Source organism: Mobula hypostoma, chromosome 25, assembly GCF_963921235.1.
Source record: "Mobula hypostoma chromosome 25, sMobHyp1.1, whole genome shotgun sequence".
Classification (NCBI taxonomy): Eukaryota; Metazoa; Chordata; class Chondrichthyes; order Myliobatiformes; family Myliobatidae; genus Mobula; species Mobula hypostoma.
Window position 1 is genome coordinate 23913449 of NC_086121.1, and position 21942 is coordinate 23935390.

The 21942-nt window shown below is 38.4% G+C and overlaps 1 protein-coding gene across 3 annotated transcripts; it reads right to left on the reverse strand.

Moving 5' to 3' along the window:
- Positions 1-1353: 1353 nt before the first annotated feature.
- casp9 (caspase 9, apoptosis-related cysteine peptidase) lies at positions 1354-21686 on the reverse strand. 3 transcript variants are annotated; one of them, XR_010016057.1, is made up of 10 exons: positions 21519-21686; positions 19875-20115; positions 18783-18844; positions 17404-17580; positions 16415-16504; positions 13617-13767; positions 7430-7606; positions 6584-6693; positions 5969-6217; positions 1354-2681 (listed from the first exon to the last, which is right to left on the reverse strand). XR_010016057.1 is itself a non-coding variant. In XM_063032957.1 (10 exons), the coding sequence occupies exons 1-10, from the start codon at positions 21648-21650 to the stop codon at positions 2656-2658; spliced, it is 1314 nt and encodes a 437-aa protein (XP_062889027.1). In that variant the 5' UTR covers positions 21651-21686; the 3' UTR covers positions 1354-2655. The 3 variants fall into 3 exon arrangements, 2 of the variants coding, with proteins under 2 accessions (XP_062889027.1, XP_062889028.1); XM_063032957.1 differs by having other exon boundaries at positions 6070-6217; XM_063032958.1 differs by lacking the exon at positions 5969-6217 and having other exon boundaries at positions 1355-2681.
- Between the last annotated feature and the right edge of the window lie 256 nt (positions 21687-21942).

Below are 21942 nucleotides of genomic sequence, written 5' to 3' on the forward strand. Positions count from 1 at the left end.
CCAGGTCATAAGGCCAACTGAAGTAGAAATAGGAGATAGTCATCTCATCGTTCCAAGCTGTTCTGCTATTTATTAAGTTTATTGTTGATTGTCTACCTCAGTGGCTTTTTGATCTTTTAGTGAACACTTGTTGGGCATCCATTGTCCTCTAAGGTGCAGAATTCCATAGTTCATCAACCAGTGAGAGAGGATATTTCTTGTTTTAATTCTACTCGCTTTGAAATTGAGCCCTTTATCCCTCAATGCTCAGTCAGGAGAACCATCTTCTTTGCAGCTAGCCCGCCAAGCCCTTTAAAGAACCTGTAAAGCTTCAATGAGATTCTTCTAAATTCCATAGTCCTGGTCCACATCAAAACCACTATCTCTGAAACCAGTTCCCTGAATCTTTCGTGCACTTACCTTAATGGTAAGTACATCCTATCTTACCAAAGCTGTACCCAATACTGACTGGGTCTTACCAATGTACCAAACAATTGCAATACTGTACAACTTCCATACACTTGTATTTAAATCATCCTACAATAAAGAACAAGCAGCTCCAATGTGAAAGAATCAGAGCCAATTTTTCAGACCACGGACCTGTTATCAGAAATCAAAAAGTGAGAAAATAAGCATGTTTTAAGTTGCAAAGAGGAGGAGGGTATATTGGTTGATGCCCTATGTTTATTGTAAGCCCATTCACTTTCACAGCTATTTCAACTTCTTCTCTCACCCTAGTTCATGTGGGGACTCCATTCCCTCACTCAATGTATTTATTTACTCTGGCAATGAGACTTTTGTCATCAATGTATTTAAATTGTTTCCCCCTCTATCACAGTTGACGTGGCTCTCAAAAGCATCTCCTCTTACTCCCACAATTTTGTTTTTATCCTTACCCATTGTTTTCTATGTTTACATCACCAGCTTCCATATCCAACAGTTCTCCACAATTTTCAGCAACTTCAACAAGATTCTACCACCATGTACTTCTTCCCATTCACTCCAGCTGCTCCAGTTTTTTTGCTCCTGTCAATATCCTCTTTTGTGATCCTGTCAATTTCTATTTGATAACTTCTCATGTAGATTCTTGGACTATTTTGTTCTGCTTGAAGTTTTTTTTCTAATTGAGATCTTCCAGCCCTTTGAGCCTCGCTGCCCAGCAACCCCTGATTTAATCCTAGCCTAATCACAGGAAAATTTACAATGACCAATTAACCTACCAATTGATACATCTTTTTGGGCCATGGCAGGAAACCCATGCAGTCACAAGGGCTTGTTTACAGGTAGCGGCAGGAACCATATGCTGAAGCTTGAGGAGGCTATCAATTCAAAATGTGCTTTAATAATGAAATCCACCAGACTATAATTGAAATTCATAATAAAATTTATTTTACCACAATGTTTACACAAGATATATTAATAACAAAATCTTTAAAAACCATTGCACAACAAATGTGAAACAAAAAAAAATAGTGGAATGAGCTCTTGACTATAGGGATATCTTTTGTGAGTCCTTTATGAAGTGAAGGAACCATAGAAACTGCAAACTTTACCACAATTTGTTAGAGGGAATGTCACTACTGGTATAAATACATGCAATTTTCTTTTCACATGAAAATATTCTATTCCTAATATCTTTTGTACCTGCGTGGTGTGAAATTATAGGTATCAGGTGGCTGCTGCAAACTCCTCCACGTTGTTTTTATTGAACCCTTTACCTCTTCCTTCAGAGACATTAATAGAAAGTGTTTCATTAGGTGGTAATTATGCTCTGCTCATTTTTAGTTTATTTATTTCATGCCTTACTATGACCATTGATGTACTGTTCAAATAATGGAATATCACAGCTGGACTCAATCCCACCTTCGAAGATCTGGCAAGGTTTATGGACAGCATTCATAAACCATCACCCAGCTTTTATCTCCATATTTCAGGAGACTGAGACCATCATTACTACTACTCTAGTTAACACCAGCAAATCCCATTTCTCACATCTTGATTAGGGCGCAGAAATGCAAAGTATTACATAAAGTTTCAGTTCACAATTTGACCGAGCAGTACAGTGGGGTAATTTGTCCATAATTGCTTATGGGTTTACTAATCCTCTGTGGTCCTTATTTGTTTGGAAAAAAAACTATTTGATTCTGTTTTACTCTGTTCAACACTGCTCTTTCAGTACTATGTTATGAACTATTGCAAATAAATTTCAAGAATAGATCTGTGACCCTCTACCAACTTAACAGCTAAAATGCTTGAAAAGAAAATTTAATTACTTGTCTTCGCTGAAAATGTAAGATTCTTTTGGCAGTATTTTAATACAAATGTAATGAAGATGGTGCTTATAGAAATGATCAAAATAACTGTCATCTGCGTGTCAAAATATATTCCATAATTAATTTGCATCTAACATCCTCCATTTTCTTTTACAAAAAAAATTTAACGGAAGTTTTTTGCTGCAATACAAATATACAATCAAGATAGCAGTTAATCAGAACTCAGAATCTTCCTTTAAAACCAAGGTCCTGAGATGGGTTTGAAATTTTTTACATCCAGACAACTTCGTGCACGTCGTCATAGTCCTAAAAAGTCACTGATTCTCCTTGTTAAGAAAAGTAAAGATGTTTTCGAAGAAAGTTGAAAGAACCAGGAATCTGCTTAAACATGCCATTAGCTTCCTCATTTTCTGAAATACATCTTGTCACCTGGAAAACAGACATATGTTGAATGATACCTTTAAAACTCTCCAGCTGAAAACCAGGTGCAGGCTCTACTGCTTCTATTTTAAAATGCAGAAATGCACAGGAGTCCACACTGAGCCATTAAGATATCTCAGACTGAATTGCTGGATAGTGTTCGGTGACAGCTAAGGTAATGTAATTCAACCCATTTTATACCAAGTGGGGGTGCGGGGCTCAGGATCGCTAATTTTTTTCCTGACAAATGCCAGAGGTCTAATTTTAAGTATGTGAGAGGAGCATGGAATCAGGCTCAAATGTAAAGCATGAAATGGTTCAACAACACTCAATCAATACGGCCCAATCCAGGGAGAATTATCACCTAGACAAGGTGCTTAGCAACTCTAAATCCTAGTCCAGAAAGAACAATATATTCAGAAAAAGGACTAGAGAGAAAAGAAAGAGACCAATCAGGTTGCTGAACTTGTTCTATCAATATTCTATGTGAAATTTACATTTCAGCCATTTGGCCAAGAACACATAATAAGTATTAGAATCTGTCCAATTTCATAATATTTCCAATTCAGCTTTAATGTGAAAACATCTGACAGTACAAATATGTGTTCACTTCTATAGATGGGGACTGACTTGCTGAGTTCCTCCAGCATTTTGTGTGTTGATCTGCAGGACAATTATAGATTTGTCCTCATTAACTTGGCTGATATCTAATATCTAATCAAAGCTGACTAACAGTGAAGCTGCTAATGAGTGCAGACCTATTTGTTGTGGTGGTAACAATGTGAGATTATTTTAAGAAAGTAAAGTATTGCATCCATATACTAAAACTACTGCTTCATTTACACTCAGTGGCCACTTTATTAGGTACACCTCTGCACCTGCTTGTTAATACAAATATCTAATCAGCCAATGAAATTTGGCAGCAACTCAATGCGTAAAAGCATGTAAGCTTTACAGAGAATGGTGTGAAAAACAAAAAAAAAATCCGGTGAGCAGCAGTTCTGTGGGCAAAAATGCCTTATTAATGAGGGAGGTCAGAGGAGAATGGCCACATGGGTTCAGGCTGACATGAAGCCAACAGTAATTCAAGTATTACAAATGGTGTGCAGAAGGGCATCTCTAAAAGTACAACAGGTCAAACCTTGAAGTGGATGGGCTACAGCAACAGAAAAAGCATAAATATACACTTAGGGGCCTCGCTATTAGATACAGCAGGTACCTGATAAAGTATATATACCAATAAACACTCTGGTTAGAATTCACTTTCTGATCAGTTGAAAAAGGGATATCCAAATTTGCATTATTCATAAATTCCAGACTTCTTAATCGTAGACATTTTACTTTTGTCTTCAAATTCTCTCAGCTTCAAAAGAAAAACCAGTTTAACAAGTTAATTCCAGTTAACAAATATTTGACACTGGACTGAGATGTTCATCATGACCAGAAGACATACGAGCAGAATTAGGCCACTTGGTCCATTGAGTCTGTTCTACCATTCTACCTTGGCTAATTTATTTGTCAACATCATTCTCCTGCCTACTTCCCATAACCTTTGATGTGCTGACTAATCAAGAACCTATCAACCTCTGATTTAAACATATATATACCCAATGACTTGGCCTCCACAGCCATCTGTAGTAATGAATTCTACAGATTCACTACCCTCAGGCTAAAGAAATTCCTCCTCATCTTTGTTCTAAATGAACCTCTCTCTTCTCCGAGGCTGTGTTTCCTTTGGAGCTTGTGGAGATTTGGCATGACATCTAAAATGTTGACAAACTTCTATAGATGTGTGGTAAAGAGTATATTGACCGGCTGCATCACAGCCTGGTATGGAAGCCCCAATGCCCTTGAACGAAAAATCCTATAAAAAGTAGTAGATACAGCCCACCCCACCATTGAGCACTTCACATGAAATGCTGTCGCAGGACAGCAGCATCCATCATCAGGGACTCCCACCACTCAGGACCTGATCTCTTCTCGCTGCTGCCATCAGGAAGAAGGTACAAGAGCCTCAGGAGTCACACCACCAGGTTCAGGAACAGTTACTACCCGTCAACCATCAGACTCTTGAACCAAAGGAGATAACTTCACTCAGCTTCACTTGCCCCATCATTAAGATGTTCCCACAATCAATGGACTCACTTTCAGGGACTCTCCGTCTAATGTTCTTGATATTTATTGTTTATTTATTTATTATGATTACTTCTTCATTTTTTATTTGCACAGTTGTCTTCTGCACTTCGGTTGAACACCTAAGTTGGTGAGCTCTTTCACTGATTCTGTTATAACTATTATTCTATAGATATGTTGAGTATGCCCACAAGAAAATGAATCTCAGGATTGTATATGGTGATTGATATTTATATATGTATGTATACACACACACACACACACACGTGTGTGCGCACTTTTGAAAGTAATCTTCATTATCACTCTGCTCTCTGGTCCGAGACTCCCCCATGACAGGAAATATCCTCTGAACATCCACTCTATCTAGTCCTTTCAATATTCAGTAGAATTCAATGGGACTCCCCCCTCATTTTTACAGGCCCAGAGCCATTAAATGCTCCTCATATGCTAACCCTTTCATCCCTGGAGTCATTGTCACGAACCTCCTCTTGACCCTCTCCAATGCCAGCGCATCTTTTCTTAGATAAGGAGCCCAAAACTGCTCACAATTCTCTGAGTGTGGTCTGACCAATGCCTTAAATTCTAGTCCTCTTGCTAACATTGCATTTACCTTCCTTATCACTGACTCAACCCGCAAGTTAACCTTTAAGGAATCCTACACGAGGACTCCCAAGTTCAGTTACACCTCTAATTTTTCAATTTTTTTACAATTTAGAAAATAGTCTGCCTTTAATCTTTCTACCAAAGTGCATGACCATACACTTTATTCCACCTGCCATTTTTGCGAAATTCTCTCAATCTGTGTAAATCCTCCTGCAGACTCCTTGCCTCCTCAACACTACCTACTCTTCCACTGCCTGCAAACTTGGCCACAAAGCCATCAATTCCATTATCCAAATCACTGACATGTAACATGAAAAGAAGTGATTCCCAAAGCCAATCTCTGTGAACACCAGGAGTCAATAGCAGCCAAACAGAACCGGTCCCCTTTTTACCCGCTCTTTGCCTCCTGCCAGTCATCCAGTCTTCTATCCATGCAAGTATTTTTCCTGTAATACCATGGGTTCTTATCTTGTTAAGCAGCCTCATGTACAGTACCTTATCAAAGGCCTTCTGAAAATCCAAGTAAACAACAAACACCGATTTTCCTTTGTCTATCCTACCTGTTATTTTCTCAAAGAATTCCAACAGTTTTGTCAGGTAAGATTCTCTCTTAAGGAAACCATATTGACTCTGGCCTATTGTATCATGTGCCTCCAAGTACCGTAGCCAGCTGGTGGCATAGTGGCATCAGCGCTCGACTTCGGAGCGAAGGCTCCCGAGTTCGAATCCAGCAGACTCCCTTGCACGCTTTCCATCCATGCCGGGTTGAGCGTCAAGCTTGCAACTCGGCCTTGTAAAAACAAGAAAGCCTGCCAAAAAAAAACGCCGTCATGATGGCGTCCCGATGACTCCACTCAGAGTTAAGGGCTTTCTTCTTCTTCTTTTTTCCAAGTGCCGTAAAACCTCATCCTTAAGAATGGATTCTAATATGCTCCAAACCACTGAAGTCAGGCTAACTGGCCTATAATTTCTCTTCTTGTGCCCCCCTCCCTTCTTGAAGAGTGGTGTGACATTTGGGATTTTCCATTCCTCCGGAACCATTCTAAAGGCAAATAAATATGAGTTTAGAAATAACTGGCTCATCAGAGTCTGTGTGAACAACAATTTTAGACTTTGCCACATTATGTCTAACCTCAACCATATTAATGGGCTCAAAGTAAAATAAAACAACTCACCCTCGTTAGTAATGTCTGTAGATCTTCCAAGTGAGCATATTCATTGAAAACACGCACCAATGTTTTAATGTACCAAGATCCCTCTCTTTTATCTCGCCAGGACACATAGCCTAAAGAAAAATAATTAAACACGTATGGAAAAAGTATAGTGCTACATCAAACTAAAGGAGAAATTTTAATTATAGGAAGATGAACTCCCAATCACGGCGTGACAAGTGCTATGCCTGTTACTACACCTCTGGCCTCACCACCACCAAGGCCTGAAACAGCCTTTCCATGTGAGGTGACACTTCACCTGTGAGTCCGTCAGGATCATCTATTCTATCCAGTGCTCCCGATAAGATCTCCTCTACATTGGTGGGTCATGATGTAGATTAGGGAACCATTTTGTCAAACACCTTGCTCTGTCTGCTGCAAAATGCAGGATCTTCTGGTGGCTACTTATTTCAATTCAACTTTCCATTCCTATTCTGACATGTCTGTCCATGGTCTCCTTATTTATAAATGTATTATTTATTTAAAAATATTAGCTTTAAATATAATTTATGAAAATGTACTTTTTATTCCCCATGATACAATTGCCACTAGCAAGATTTTTCAGTACTTATGCTCAAAAAAACCACAAAGTTGTCTAATAAGACAAATGGAAAATATCAGCAATCAAGAGCTTGAAATGGAAAATGCTATATTTTTCAGCATTAATATTCATTTTTGCAATATTCACAAAAATCCCATAAAATATGTTATTGTTCAAGGCCAAAATGTGGATGTGTTGACATACACTTGGACCTATATTTAAAGATGAGCATATTATTCCAAAGTTATTAACTAGTTAAGTGAAAGTACCTGGGAATGTAGAGTATGAAACTAAAATATCACTGGGAGTTGGTAAGCTTGATACTGCATCGGGCTCATCCCCTCCTTGAAAAGGGGTAGCATCAGTCTGTAAACTGGTAGTTTCAGAGAATTTACCAGGAGCACTATCGACTTCCTCCATTGTGTGGAATCCTTTGTCTTTCTGATCTGCAAAAATGTAAAAGTTTAACACTTAATAATTTATTGACTGATATTTCAGCTAAGTTGCATACCCAAATATGATGCAAAAGAAATCCCTTTATTATAGCATTGCTCTCCCTTTCTGCAATACTGATCTGGATTCTTAACTTTCTCATCAGAAGACCTCAATCAGTGAGGATTGGTTGTGGTAACAACACCTTCTCCTCAATGAGGACTTCAAAGCTGTGTGCTTAGCTCCCTGCTCTACTCTCTATACACTGTGTGGCTAAGCTCAATTCCAACCCCATCTTCAAACTCGCTGACGACACTACTGCTGTAGGATAAATCACAGGTCGTAGTGACTCAGCATACTGGAATAACATAGGACACTCAGTTGAGTGGTGCACAACAATAATCTCATTTAACACCAGCACATCTAAAGAGCTGATTGTTGCCTTCAGGAAGGGGAAGGAGATTGAACACGCACCAATTTACATTGGGGATTGGTGGTGGAAAGAGCAGTGTTAAATTCCTGGGCATTAACAAATCAGGTAAGCTGTTCTGGGCACAACAGATAAATGCAATAAATAAGAAAAGCACAACAGTGTCTTTATTTCTGAAGAAAAGGTTCAGTTTGTTACTGAACATTTAACAAATTTCTATGGATAGAACGTTGAAAGTACCCTAACAGCAATATGAATGCACAGGAAAGAAAGAAGGTGCAGAGAGTCATGGACTCTGAGCAGTACATCACACCCTATCCCCTCAAGAAGGCAACATTTATCAACAGATATCATTATCCAGGTCAAGGCATCTGTACCTCCACTGGCCAGGAGGTACAGAAGCTCCATATCTCCAGGTTCAAGAACAGCCACTTTCCTTCAGCCGTAGCTTATGAACAAACTGGCAAACCCAAATCATTACAGCCTAGCAACACGGTGACCACTTAGATCACTTGCACTAAAAGAGGTTTTTTTTTAACTGTACTTCTAATTGTGTTTTTTGTAAAAATTGTATATAATTTGTGTTTAATATGTTTTTCTTGCGAATGCTACTTATGTGATGCTGCTGCATGCAAGTTTCTCATTTAACTTGCGCGCGTGCGCACACACACACACACACTTGTGCATATGGCAATAAACTTGACTTTGACTTTTAATACTCTCCATCTACCGCTGCTCTTTCACCTCTGATTCCCAAGTTGTGAGAAGGACAGTCTCATGGAGAGATACAAGTGAAACTCAAATGGATACAGGACAAATGGACACAATGAAGCAGTAGGTAAAGAAGTCAAGAATAATAATAAACAGCAAAAGGAATTTTGTGAAGAACATGAGAGTGATCCAGCAAGAACTATACAACAGGCAGTAAAAGCTTCCATGGATATTAACAAAAATGTTAAATTTGAATCCCTTTTGTAGACTGAGTAAGGAAAAATTATCCTAGAGAAGCAAAGTGGCAGGGAAGTTAAAAAAAATATTTTATGCATGTCTTCATTAAAGATAGAAAAATCTCCTGGAAATAATGAGAATAACAGGTCCGCTATGAATTAGAACTGACAGAACATTAGTACAGATTGAACACACTTTGTCCAAAATGCTTAGAACTGGAAATGTTTCAGATTTCAATTCTGCAATATTTGCATCTATATAATGCAATAACTTGGGGATGGAACCCAAGTCTAAACACGAAATCCATTTACATTAGATATACAGCTCATCTACAGCTGGTGTGAACCTCACAGAGTGAACAGACGGCAATTGAAGCAGTCTGACTCGATGGAGCTGGGTCAGAGTTGAATGACTGCCCTCAATGCTATTATTGGATTCATATCTGCCATCGATTTCAAACAGCGGCCCATTCCACAGCAAGGAAGGAGGGGGTAGTTTATAAAATATTTTTAATAATTCTGTGCGTGAAACAATAATGTGTACATTGAATCATCAGAAAGGTAAGCTATCACTACCTCAGCCACCAGGTGGACAGTCAGTGGCTGTTTGGCATCACTATCATTCCCAACTCTGAATTTATGTGTTACCAGTACGCAGTCTTTGTCTTATACTTGTTCATCACACATTTTTTGCTGATACAACCGATCAGCATGTAGATTTTCATCAGTGACAATCTTGGAAAACTCATCAGTGAATTTCTCTGCTGCTTTGTCATCTTTAAAATCTTTAAAAAGTTAACACAGTGCTCTGAAAAAAAAACCCTTTCATGATCGAGATCTTAATTTTTCACTTTATGCAGTGTTTTTTTTCATTAACTTCTGTCATTTCATAGGTGAGGTCAGAACTGTCGAACACCTCAGAACTATCTGTGGTATACAGAAATCTGTGCATCGTCTAGAACCTTCCCAGCGCCTTGTGGAATTTTCCATTTGTGACGTCATGTTCAGCGTTCAAAAAATTCAATTTTTGGAGGTTTTCAGATTTTGTAATATTGGAAAAGGGGTGTTCAACCTTGTCAGTAAAAATACAATGGTACTGAAAGCCAGTGGATCTCCAGACTGTATCTTGAGCCTTGGAAGAGGTGGTGACTGAGATTGTGTAGGCATTGATTGTCTTCTTCCAAAATTCCAGAAGTAGTAGAGTAGTTTCCATCAACTTCTACTGTTTATTAAAGGAGGAAGGGAGGGAGGAAGTGGGAACCATAGACATGTTTGTCTGACATCAATATTAGATAAAATTCTAGAATCTATGACTAAAGGCATTTAGAAGATAACGCCACGCATGGACTGAGTTGACACAGAATAATGAAAGGAAAATATATTTGATAAATGTATTAAAGTTTTGAGAGGCTACAACCACCAAATTAGTTAAGGAGGAAACCAGCAGATGTGATGTTTATCAATATATATTGCCACACATGAAGTTAGACTCTAGAGTTGCAAGGGGATAGGAAACAGAGTAACGGAATGCCAGAACAGATAGTGGAGTGGTTGTGAACAAAGATGCTGTTAACCCTACATACAAAGTCAGGAATCAAAAGGTCATGCATGATGGGACTAATGCTCTGAGCTATGCATATTTCAATATAAGGAGTACAGTAGGAAAGGTGGATAAGCTTAGGGCATGGATCAGCATGTGGAATTATGACACTGTAGCCATTAGTGAGACCTGGTAGCAGGAGGGGAAGGACTGGCAGCTCAATGTTTCATGCTTACATTGTTTTGGACATTATAGAGCCAGGGGGATTAAAGGGAGAGGGGTGGCATTACTAGACACAGCAGTGCTCAGTCCTGTTCCTGCATTACTTTCATGATACAGGTGTCCCCCGCTTTTCGAACGTTTGCTTTACAAAACCTCGCTGTTACGAAAGACCTACATTAGTTACCTGTTTTTGCTAACAGAAGATGTTTTCACTGTTACAAAAATAGGCAGCGCGTGCCCCAAGCAGTCAAGCTCCTCCCCCGGAACTGCATTCTAGTCGGCATTGCTTAAACACGTGCCTGTGAGCATCTGTGCTTTATCTCAATTTATTTTGAGCATCCGTTAGCAAGGTGAGTTCTAAAGTATTGGAAAAGCCTAAAAGAGCTCGTAAAGGTGTTACACAGCGTAAAACTAGACATAATTAAGCATTTCCATCGTGGTGAACAAAGTAAGGACAAAGTGAGTTTGGCTTGTGGAAGTTGATGAAGATGATGTTGAAGAGGTTTTGGCATCCCATGACCAAGAACTGATAGATGAAGAGCTGATGCAATTGGAAGAGGAAACCAAATGCAGTAGTGAACAGACCGAAAGTGAAGTCGTCCAGGAACTGAACGTGAAGCAACTGCGTGAGATTTTCACTGCAATGATTGCAGAAAAGTACGATTTTAATTTTGAAAGGGTACTTCAGTTTAGGGCATATTTGCAGGATGGTTTGAGTGCTTACAAAGAACTGTATGATAGAAAAATGCGCGAGGTTAAGCAATCAAGCATACTGTCATTTTTCAAGCCTTCCACCTCAGCCACAGCAGACGACGAACCTCGACCTTCGACATCGAGGCAGGCAGACATAGAAGACGACGACCTGCCTGCCCTGATGGAAACAGACGACGATGAGATGACACCCCAGTGTCCCACCACCCCAAACTCCGGGCCGCGGACTGATACCGATTCACGAAGTGTGCAACGGTAGCCAGGACACACCCAGCACATCTTTAAGAAAAAAGCCAAAATAAACAAACTAATTAATTAGGTGCCGCCTGGCACCTAAATGTCGGCTCAGATCAGAGGCGACCGCTTGTTAATTAGCTTGTTTATTTCGGCTTTTTTCTTAAAGATGTGCTGGGTGCGTCCCGGCTACCGCTGCGTGCTTCGTGGATCGGTATCAGTCGGCAGCCTGGAGGCTGGGGACCACTGCACCACCCCAACCTCCGACAACTCAGCCTAACACACCATCATCAGTGTGCTCGGCGCTGTCTTCCCAATTCCGGTAAGTAATACTACACTGTACATACATTATTTCTACGTTATATAGACTGTGTATTTTTATGTGTTATTTGGTATGATTTGGCAGCTTCATAGCTTAAAGGTTACTGGAGAGAGTGTTACTGCCGAGAGCACTTGTGTGAGATTTTCGCTACGGTGGACAGTGCGGCAATGATTGTAGAAAAATATTTCTACTTTATATAGGCTGTGTATTTATCATATCATTCCTGCTTTTACTATATGTTACTGTTACTTTAGGTTTTGGGTGTTATTTGACACGATTTGGTAGGTTATTTTTTGGGTCTGTGAATGCTCACAAACTTTTCCCATATAAATAAATGGTAATTGTTTCTTCACTTTACGACATTCCGGCTTACAAACCATTTCATAGGAACGCTCTACCTTCAGATGGCAGGGGAAGCCTGCATCAGCAAAGCTAATTTCTGCTGGTTTGGTTGAAGCAGTCAAACTCCTAAGCAAACTCTATGCCTTTAAATACAATGCACTCATCAAAACTGATACTTGTTTCTCATTGGCTATTCCATTTGATTTAAAATACTGCTCAATCCATTAAGTATACAAAATCCAGTTACCTGTTGTGTAATTAAACGTGCCAATCTTTCCGAAGTAGGCAGGCATTTCTGCACTTTATTTTAAATAATTATTGTCACCTAGTACTCACTGTTTATGAACCCATGAATTCTTCTGTTTTTCTAACTTTTTATTAACTTGATCGCGTCTTCCCTTCCGAAAACACCTACTGCACTGCTTTTTTTTGAAACTCAACTATTTTGCTGTGCTCTTTTAAAACTCAAACATCTCACTGCATTTCAACAGGCAGGCAGTTGTCTTGGGTTCATTTTGAAAATTCCTTGACACCACTGTTATATTTTGTAACTCCACAACATTAAACTGATTTGAAAGGAAAGGACAGGAACCCAAGAGATGCAAGTCTTAGTTTGTGTTTACTTTAAGCGAAGTGCAAACATGGTAACATCATGACGTACGCAATTCACATATTTTTATATATAACTATAATGAATTCTATAAACAACAAAGAATGCCTAATCAAACAATATATTTACAACATTACTCAAATATTAAATACACAATATATTTTCAAATGGAGTTGAATAAGCTTATTGAGTCCCTTCTCAGACCTTTCTGTTGTTCCACTGCAAGTGTTGTTCCACCTTTGTAATTCTTTGTACCCATTGACTAGGTTATTTAATTGTGAACCCATCTTTTGGTTCAGGAATAACAAATGGTGTTGTATAAGGAAAGGCAGTATGTTTGTTCACTTGAAAGTTTATTTTGGTTTTACAACAAGTAGCTTACTGTTCCTAATACTAATCTTTTATCACCTTTGGTTTGTTTTAATAGCTAAACTGCTATTCTTGTAAAATTTGAATTCATTTTTTCTTGATTATTAACCTGGGACACTGGGTTATTATGCCTCTACAGATCTTGATTGCAAATATTTTGATACTGATATTACAGTTTAAGACAGATGGGGATTTGAACTAAAATTGAGAACAGAGCTTGACTGGACTAATTCTCAAATAAGGCCACCATCCCTTCAATAGTAACTTAGACTAATTTTTTTCCAACTGTTAACCTACCTCCACCACAAGCTTGAAGGAAGAATATTTTGGGCTTTTCACGCAATGTTAGACTGTGCGAGCCATCAAAGAAGCTGACGATGTGTTGCACTGCCACGGGGACTCTTCCATCCACTCCATATATTGCACCTGGAAATTGTCTATGTTGAGCCTGAGTATAGAAACACATGTATAACTTTAAACATTATACAAGGCCAACAAGGACCTAAATCCAAGAAAACTGGCTAATATAATTTCTAACAAATTATTAACTCATCCTTTGCTAATATTATTGCAAATAAATTATTTATAAACAGTAGTTTATAAGTAGGTATGTCAAAGGGCAAAGTTGGGTTTTACGGGAAATGCAGAATAACAGAACATTGCAATGGGGATGCCTTTTGAGGATGAGCTAAGTTACACTGATGGAGTGATATGGAAGAAAACAGAGATTTACTCTGTATTTTCCTCACATTGGACCTGACATAGCTGTGCTTCATAAGAACCAAAAATTATAAAGCTTCTTGATCCCAATGCAAATATTCACCTGTCCAATGAGGAAAAGTGTAAAGAAGATTCTATATGTAGATTGACAGTTATAAATATCAGTCAAATAAAGGCATATTCTATACACTACTGGTACTTTCCCCCTTTTTTCCCCCGAGATGGTCCATCCAGATTATCCATCATTTAAGAATTGAAGTGATAATGCAGCTGAACTAAACTCTTTAACAAATATACCGGGGAATATACCATGAAGAATTGAGCTCTACTTTTTTGTGCTGGCTTGTTGAATTTTTAACATAGACATAGCTCCCCTTATTTTTCGACTCAATTAAAGAAAAATTTTCATTCAAGTAGGCAAAAAGCACAATGTTGTTCTGAAATAGTAACATTAGATAAGTAAATGTTTAGGATGCAAAATTTTGATTGAAATATAATGAAGTAAGAAATCTAATCGGTATCAAAAAGATTATCCAAATCTTAATCTAGTCTCTGACAGACATTGACAATCCTGCAATCCATTTCCAGTATTCTGTTTTCACTTCACTTCCTTTAAAATGCTTTATGTAAGAATTTAATGTTTCTTACCTTGCTGGTAACAGTGTCCTTTGCAGCAATTAAAAAAAAGGCACCTTCAGATATTTGGGAACCATATAATTATAGTGGATTTTGTGATTATGTTGGTGCATAAAGGTTAAGATATCTTAGGTACTGGTGACAATACCATATTGCACACAATAATAGTTATTTTGAATAGTTATTTGTTGGAGAAGATCCCGAGAGGCAGGATTTATAAGCATTGGAGAGACATAATCTGATTAGGGATAGTCAGCAGGGCTTTGTCAAGGGGAGGTCATGCCCAGCAAGCCTGATTGAATTCTTTGAGGATGTAACAAAATACATTGATGAAGGTAGAGCAATAGATGTAGTGTATATGGTTTTCAGTAAGGCATTTGATAAGGTTCCCCATGCAAATCTCATTCAGAAAGTAAGGAGGCATGGGATCCAAGGAGACCTTGCCTTGTGGATCCACAATTGGCTTGCCCACAGAAGGCAAAGGGTGGTTGTAGATGGTTCATATTCTGCATGGAGGACAATGACCAGTGGTGTTCCACAAGGATCTGTTCTGGGACCCCTCCTCTTTATGATTTTTATAAATGACCTGGATGTGGAAGTAGAAGGGTAGGTTAGTAAGTTTGCTGATGACACAAAAGTTGGGGGTGTTGTGGATAGTCTGGAGGGTTCTCAGAGGTTACACCAGGACATCAATATGATGCAGAACTGGGCTGAGAAGTGGCAGATGGAGTTCAACCCACATAAGTGTGAAGTGGTTTATTTCCGTAGGTCAAATTTAAAGGCAGAATATAATATTAATGGTAAGATTCTTGGTAGTGTGGAGGATCAGAGAGATCTTGGAGTCCGTGTCCATAGGACACTCAAAGCTGCTGCACAGGTTGACAGTGTTATTGAGAAGGCGTATGGTGTGGTAGTCTTCATCAACTGTGGGATTGAGTTCAAGAGCCATGAGGTAATGTTACAACTATATAAGACCTTAGTTAGACCCCACTTGGAGTACTGTATTCAGTTCTGGTCACCTCACTACAGGAAGGATGTGGATACTATACAGAGTGCAGAGGAGATTTACAAGGATGTTGACTGTATTGGAGAGCAGGCCTTATGAGAATTGGTTGAGTGAACTTGGTCTTTTCTCCTCGGAGTGACGGAGGATGAGAGGTGACCTGATAGAAGTGTATAAGATGATGAGAGGATAGCCAGAGGCTCTTTCCCCAGGGCTGAAATGGCTAACATGAGGGAGCATAGTTTTAAGGTGCTTGGAAGTAGGTACAGGGGGGCTGTCAGAGTTAAGTTTTTCACAGAGTGGTGGGTGCCTGGAATGCACTGCCAGTGACAGTGGTAGAGACGGATAAAATAGGGTCTTTTAAGAGACTCTTAGATAGGTACATGAAGCTTAGAAAAATAAATTTCCCTATGCAGTAGGTAAATTCTAGGCAGCCTCTAGAGTAAGTTACCTGGTCGGCACAACATTGTGAGCCGAAGGGACTGTAATGTGCTGTAGATTTCTATGTTCTATTATGAGTCAGATTCAGCAGGAATGGAACAAAATAAGGGATCCAAAACATAGAAGGTAAATAACTCAATTTGTAGTATAACCTAAAGTCAAAGAAAAAACAGCTAAACACTTGAACACAGATGAAACAAAAACAGAAACGCATCCTTAATAATTCACATAATAGTGGCCCACAGAAATTCATGCAGCAACGCCACCTATTACTGAGGTCAAGATCATAACTAACCTGATTGCCATGCGAAAGAATAACTACAACACAACAATCAAAATGTGTATGGTCCTTACTCGCCAGGCTTTTCAGTTCGTTCAACATACACTGTCCAAAAAGAAAAACAGAGAAAGAATAAGGATTAAGCAACAAATTATGGAATGATAATGAAAAGTGACCATCTAACAGGAGTAAAAAATCTATAATGCTACAGGACTCTCTTAGAACTTGTCTTTCATCAAATATCTGAAAGAATAAATTCATTATGGGAATGCTCGTATTTGGTTCTGTTAAACCGTACACTACCAAGCAGAAGCCTGTGTCAATAATGTCTACTTTTCCCAAATCCTTGCTAATTTTTAGAAATTAAAAGTGAGATTCCAAGAAGGAAGTATTTTACAATAGTTTTCTGTATTTGTACATCAGCTTCCTATATTTTAATTATTTTGTTTAAGACTATAAGTGCTTCAAGACAGAATTTGAATGGCTAAACATGTAGTCCCGAGTTACAAATGAGTTCTGATTTTTCAGATCTCTGCAAGTTGATTTTGTTTACCAGTAAGAAAGTATACAAAATGTCTTGATACGATAATCCACAGTATTGTAATGAATACCTTTGAGGGCCAATTAATGTGAGCATTTATTTATCATCTTCCCCTGCCTGGTTATAATGGTACATAATCAGGATGTCCCATGCTCAATAGGTTTGACGTATTCATAGCTTTTGAACGCATCAAAGTGAAAAGGCACTTTTCACTTGAGGCCGAGTATTTGTAACCCATGAGGACCTGTATTTTATACACAAAAGGCATGCATACAGAAGAGAAAATCAGTCTCTTCATGTTAAAACTTTCCTTTCTGGCTCTTTGGAAGACCTTAGTATTGAAGCTGTGGGCCCCATTTAGTTGACTAAGAACTCATTGGATGGAGGCTAATGCAAGGCAGCACTGCAATAAAGTGTGAGCTCCATGACCCCATAATTAGTGCTTAATTGTGGAAGTACTCACTTCTTTGGTCAAATTTTTTTTAACAATAACCTTAAAGGACAATTTCTCAAAGAGATTTTCAACACTTTTACAATCAACATCAGAGCCCAGGCGACTTTTCAAATTGCTGTCTGGATGGAAGTCCACATTGTTGATGATCAAACAATACCCTCGAGGATTGGCATCCATTTTGTAAGCCTAGAAGTAAGCAAAGGGGTCAGTAAGAACCAAAGAAAGTAATCGTGGTTCCATGCTGCTTCTCTCTATGACTCATACTGAAAATGCAAATGTAATTTTCGCCTATTACAGTCTCCTCTCGATAATTCAATGTGTTTTTCTTTCACTGAAATATTAAATAATCTAATAATTTACATTAAATCCTGTAAATGTGGATAAGATAAATTTAAAGGTAATTTGACATTTTTTTAAAGGATTCAGTGATTTGGAAGATGGATAAAGAAATCATGTTTCTGACTGTGGTGTCCAAAAGGAAACCACAAATGAAAGAGTTAATAATAAATCCATGAATTAATTCAGGAAAAATATTTAGTCAAAAAGTTCTAAGAATAAAGAATGTGGGGATGGCTGAAGAAAATACCTTTTTGGATTTAATAGGTGAAAGAGAAAGAAAGATATGTTGATATGAAGTGAGACTGGAGATTTTCCAGAGCATATATACCAAATGGTTTGGTTTAGTAATGCAAGTTCATGGTAAATTATGCTACAAAATGGAAATGTGATAAAAAATAAAATATTCATTTTAAAGAGAATAAAGTAGTTGTGAAATAAGAATAAATATAATACACTACATCTGCACAAAAATAAAGGTAATAATATTGGCTTAATTTTTTTCAGGAGTGGGAAACCAAAGATATGGATGTCACCAATGGGAAACTGTCACTATCAGCATCTCATCTTAGTATAATAGAGATATTAATCTAGTTCCCGGCTTCAACAAATGTACTTATAGCAGCAGATAATAGTATTAGTAGGAATTACTCCAATCATATTGGTGGGAATTCTTATAACCAATCAAGCACTATACTGCAAAAACCTGTATAACAAACCAATGTATACCAATAACTAAATTGAGAGACACTTTGCACAAGAGCCTTACAGCCAACTGGAACACTGGTTCATAAATAAATTTAAAATTGGTAACATCTCTAGTCCCAATGGAAAGGCTCAGTATGTTCATCATCTGTCAGATCACCTATTGAATTCCTCATTTTATATCTTAATAAAGTATAAATTTCATCTGCGTAGTATCATATTGGTTTAGATTTGGACACAAATTATTTCTACAAAAAACTCCATCATTAGAACAATTATCTTCTGTATCAATAAAGATCTTTCATAAATTTAAAAAACCTTCATTTCACACTGATGTAAATGCTCACCGTGTCATACTTTTGTCCTTTGTTGGCTGGTTTTCCTGGAACCAGGAAATCAATATCTGAACCTGAAATATGAGGACAGTTATCATTATACTGTTTCCTCTACATAAAAAAATCTTTGCTAAGTCATTGTAATTGTAATTTCAAACTCCTGCCGATTTAACCTCTGACTCTGTTAGTCACTATTCATCTGCACTATGCTCCTTCGACACATTGACATTGCTATCAGCAGAAAACCCTCATTTTCTCTTAAATTGACTCTATATTCATGTTAGCATGAACAAATTTAATGCACGTGTCATTTAAATGTTCCCACTGTTTATTTGATATATCCAAATTTCATAGCCCATGTCAGGTGTGGAAATGTATTTGAAACTTTGAGGTTTTATGTATTTCATCTCGTAATGTAACAAAATGGAACCTGTAAAATCCCATAGTGCTTTGCTATATCATAGTCATAGACATACTTTATTGATCCCGAGGGAAATAGGTTTCCCAATTTTTCTTGGAATATATGCTGAGTATGTATGTGACAGGAGCCATGTAATGTCTTTGATCATTGTTCATTGCTCTGCCACTAAGGGGAGGTTGATGCTGGCCTTGAAGTGTAGCTGTACTAGAGGAGCATAACCTGAAAACTTGTATAAAAAGGAACATCATAAGCCGTAAATCAGAAGCAGCCTCCAGCCATTGAGTGGAAATGTTTCATGTTATTGCTAGCAATAAATATGTCTCTGAACAGAAACACACTTATTTTTGGTTCTTTGTATAAAAACATAGTAAAAGGTACACAACACAGTCTTCGTAAATATCTGAAACACTTGATGATTCAGATCCGTTTTCCATTTTGCTATGCTATGTTGCACACCATTCAAACCTCTTGTCTATTAGTCATCTTTTTAATACTTTCTACATTCTTCTCAGTGGGAGGAGAGAAGGAGGACCTTCTGCTACAACTGATGGCTGGGACACATAGTTACAAACTCAGAAGCTGCAACTAGGCCTGAATTAGTATAGAAAACAAATTTAAACAATTCCATTACCAAGTAATTAGTTCTTAAAATGCACAACCAATTCTTTAGATTTTTTACATACATTGGACTGGGAGAGGAGTCTGGGTCACTTGCGGTGCTGGTTTATGTCGTTCGCCTATTTTGATTGGTTTAACTGAGATGGAAGCGCTAGGCTGCATCAGAAGCCCCTCTTTCAGTAAATCAGCAAGATTATGTTGTTTGGTTTCTTCTAGACTCTCCAAAAAAGCTGGAAATGCTCTTGTCCCACGACTCTGCAGATCAATTATCAACTGACGGGCTTGGTCTCTGCGTGTCCCCGAGTTCTACAGTACAAGAAGTACTCTATGAGTCAAATTTTGATCAATTATAAAATGTAATCTCAAACTAACTAACATTACAACATTAACAAAATGCTGCCCGGCCTGCTGAGTTCCTCCAGCACTTTGTGTGTGTTACTCAGATTTCCAGCACCTGCAGATTTTATCTTGTTTGTCGACTTTACAACATTTGCTGGCATTCAATTTATTGAAATGGTTAATCTTCCAGAGTTTCATCATGACAAGCAGAAATCACAACAAATTTCAGCAAATAGTCATAACATCTCTTATACACCTCCAATTCAAACACTCTCCAAATGTCTGGATTATACATGTAAATATAAACATGGTGATGGGCAATGTGTTAAACATAATGTTTTCAAGCTCCCACACTCCCAGTTATTTTATCTTCCTAGACTTGTGTTAATGTCCTCATCCAAATAATATGCAAGGTTTTGATTGAGGAAAGATGACAATTGTGTATCTTATTCCTTCCACTTGAGATCAGGGCAAAAATTAAAAATGGGACCTGTGGATTTTTTTTCCCAGGATGAAACACCACAATAATGACTCAAAACTTACTTTAAGATTCAGAATTTTCATTTTCATCTCTTGATTTCATTGCAAACCTGCCATAGATTACAAGTTTTTTAAACACCATTGGCTTGTCATCTTATTAAATAGTCTACCTCCTCATTGGGAGTCAATTTTGAAATGAAAGTAGATTACATCCGGACTGACTTGCACAATTACAACGATTTGTTTGGGTTGGGTATTTTTCAAGACGATAGATAAGATAAAGGGAAAGAAATGTGCCAAACAGACAGGAATTGTTCAAGCACATCAAACTGACCGGATTTTCTTCAAGCAAATGGACTTTCTATGTATTACATTCCTGACACAACCTCAGTTGTGGAAGCAATTAAATGAACATTTAAAACATTAAAAGATCCAAACAGGAACGTTTTCCAAACCATCTTAAGTGCATATCAAAACAAGTAGATCTTAACGAATAATGCAGAAAATGACGGAAACAATACAATGTTGTCATCTCTCCACTGAAGCTGCCTGACGATTTACTATTTTTAACCTATTGTTGTTATTTCATATTCCAGCATCTGGACGGTTTCAGGAAAATAATGTATTACCGCTCCTTTAAAATCCCACCTAGCCAAGGACTAAGCGTCTTTAACCTGAAATGTTATTTCGACAAATGCTGCTTAACCTGCTTTGCCTTTCGTCTCTTGCACTTTCTCTATTTATTTCAGAACGCCAGTATCGCCGCGCTTTATTTATTTTCCTAGAATCTCGGCCAGGAACGACCGGACTCCCTACATCTCTCCGACGATGGAGCGGAGAGTGTCACTAACATCCCAATCACTCCCGGGAGTCCCATCTCCCTCTCACACCTTGACTTCCTCGATCATGTCCTCAGTGAAAATATTTTTCGCCACCAGCCGGCTATAAAGGTGTTCAGGTTGCAGGTTGTTCACCAACGTTACTCGGTGTTTTTGCAGCAGCCTTCGTTGACTCTCTTCCATCTTGGCGGAGCCCTCGACCGCTGAGCTACCCGGGGTTTCGACCCACCCAAGATGGCTGCGCGACGTTGACCAACTCAAGATGGCGCCGTTGACGCGCTCAAAATGCCTGCGCGAGGTTGACCCACTCAAGATGACTACGCTGATGCACTCAACATGGTGGCGGCTCCTGTATTTAAGAGCAACGATCCTTGTGGGAGTTTTAAAAGCTTGCAGATGCTGGAATCGGGTGGAAAAATAAATACACTGCTGGCCGCTGAGTTCCTCCAGTAGCCTGTTTTTTAAACACCCATGG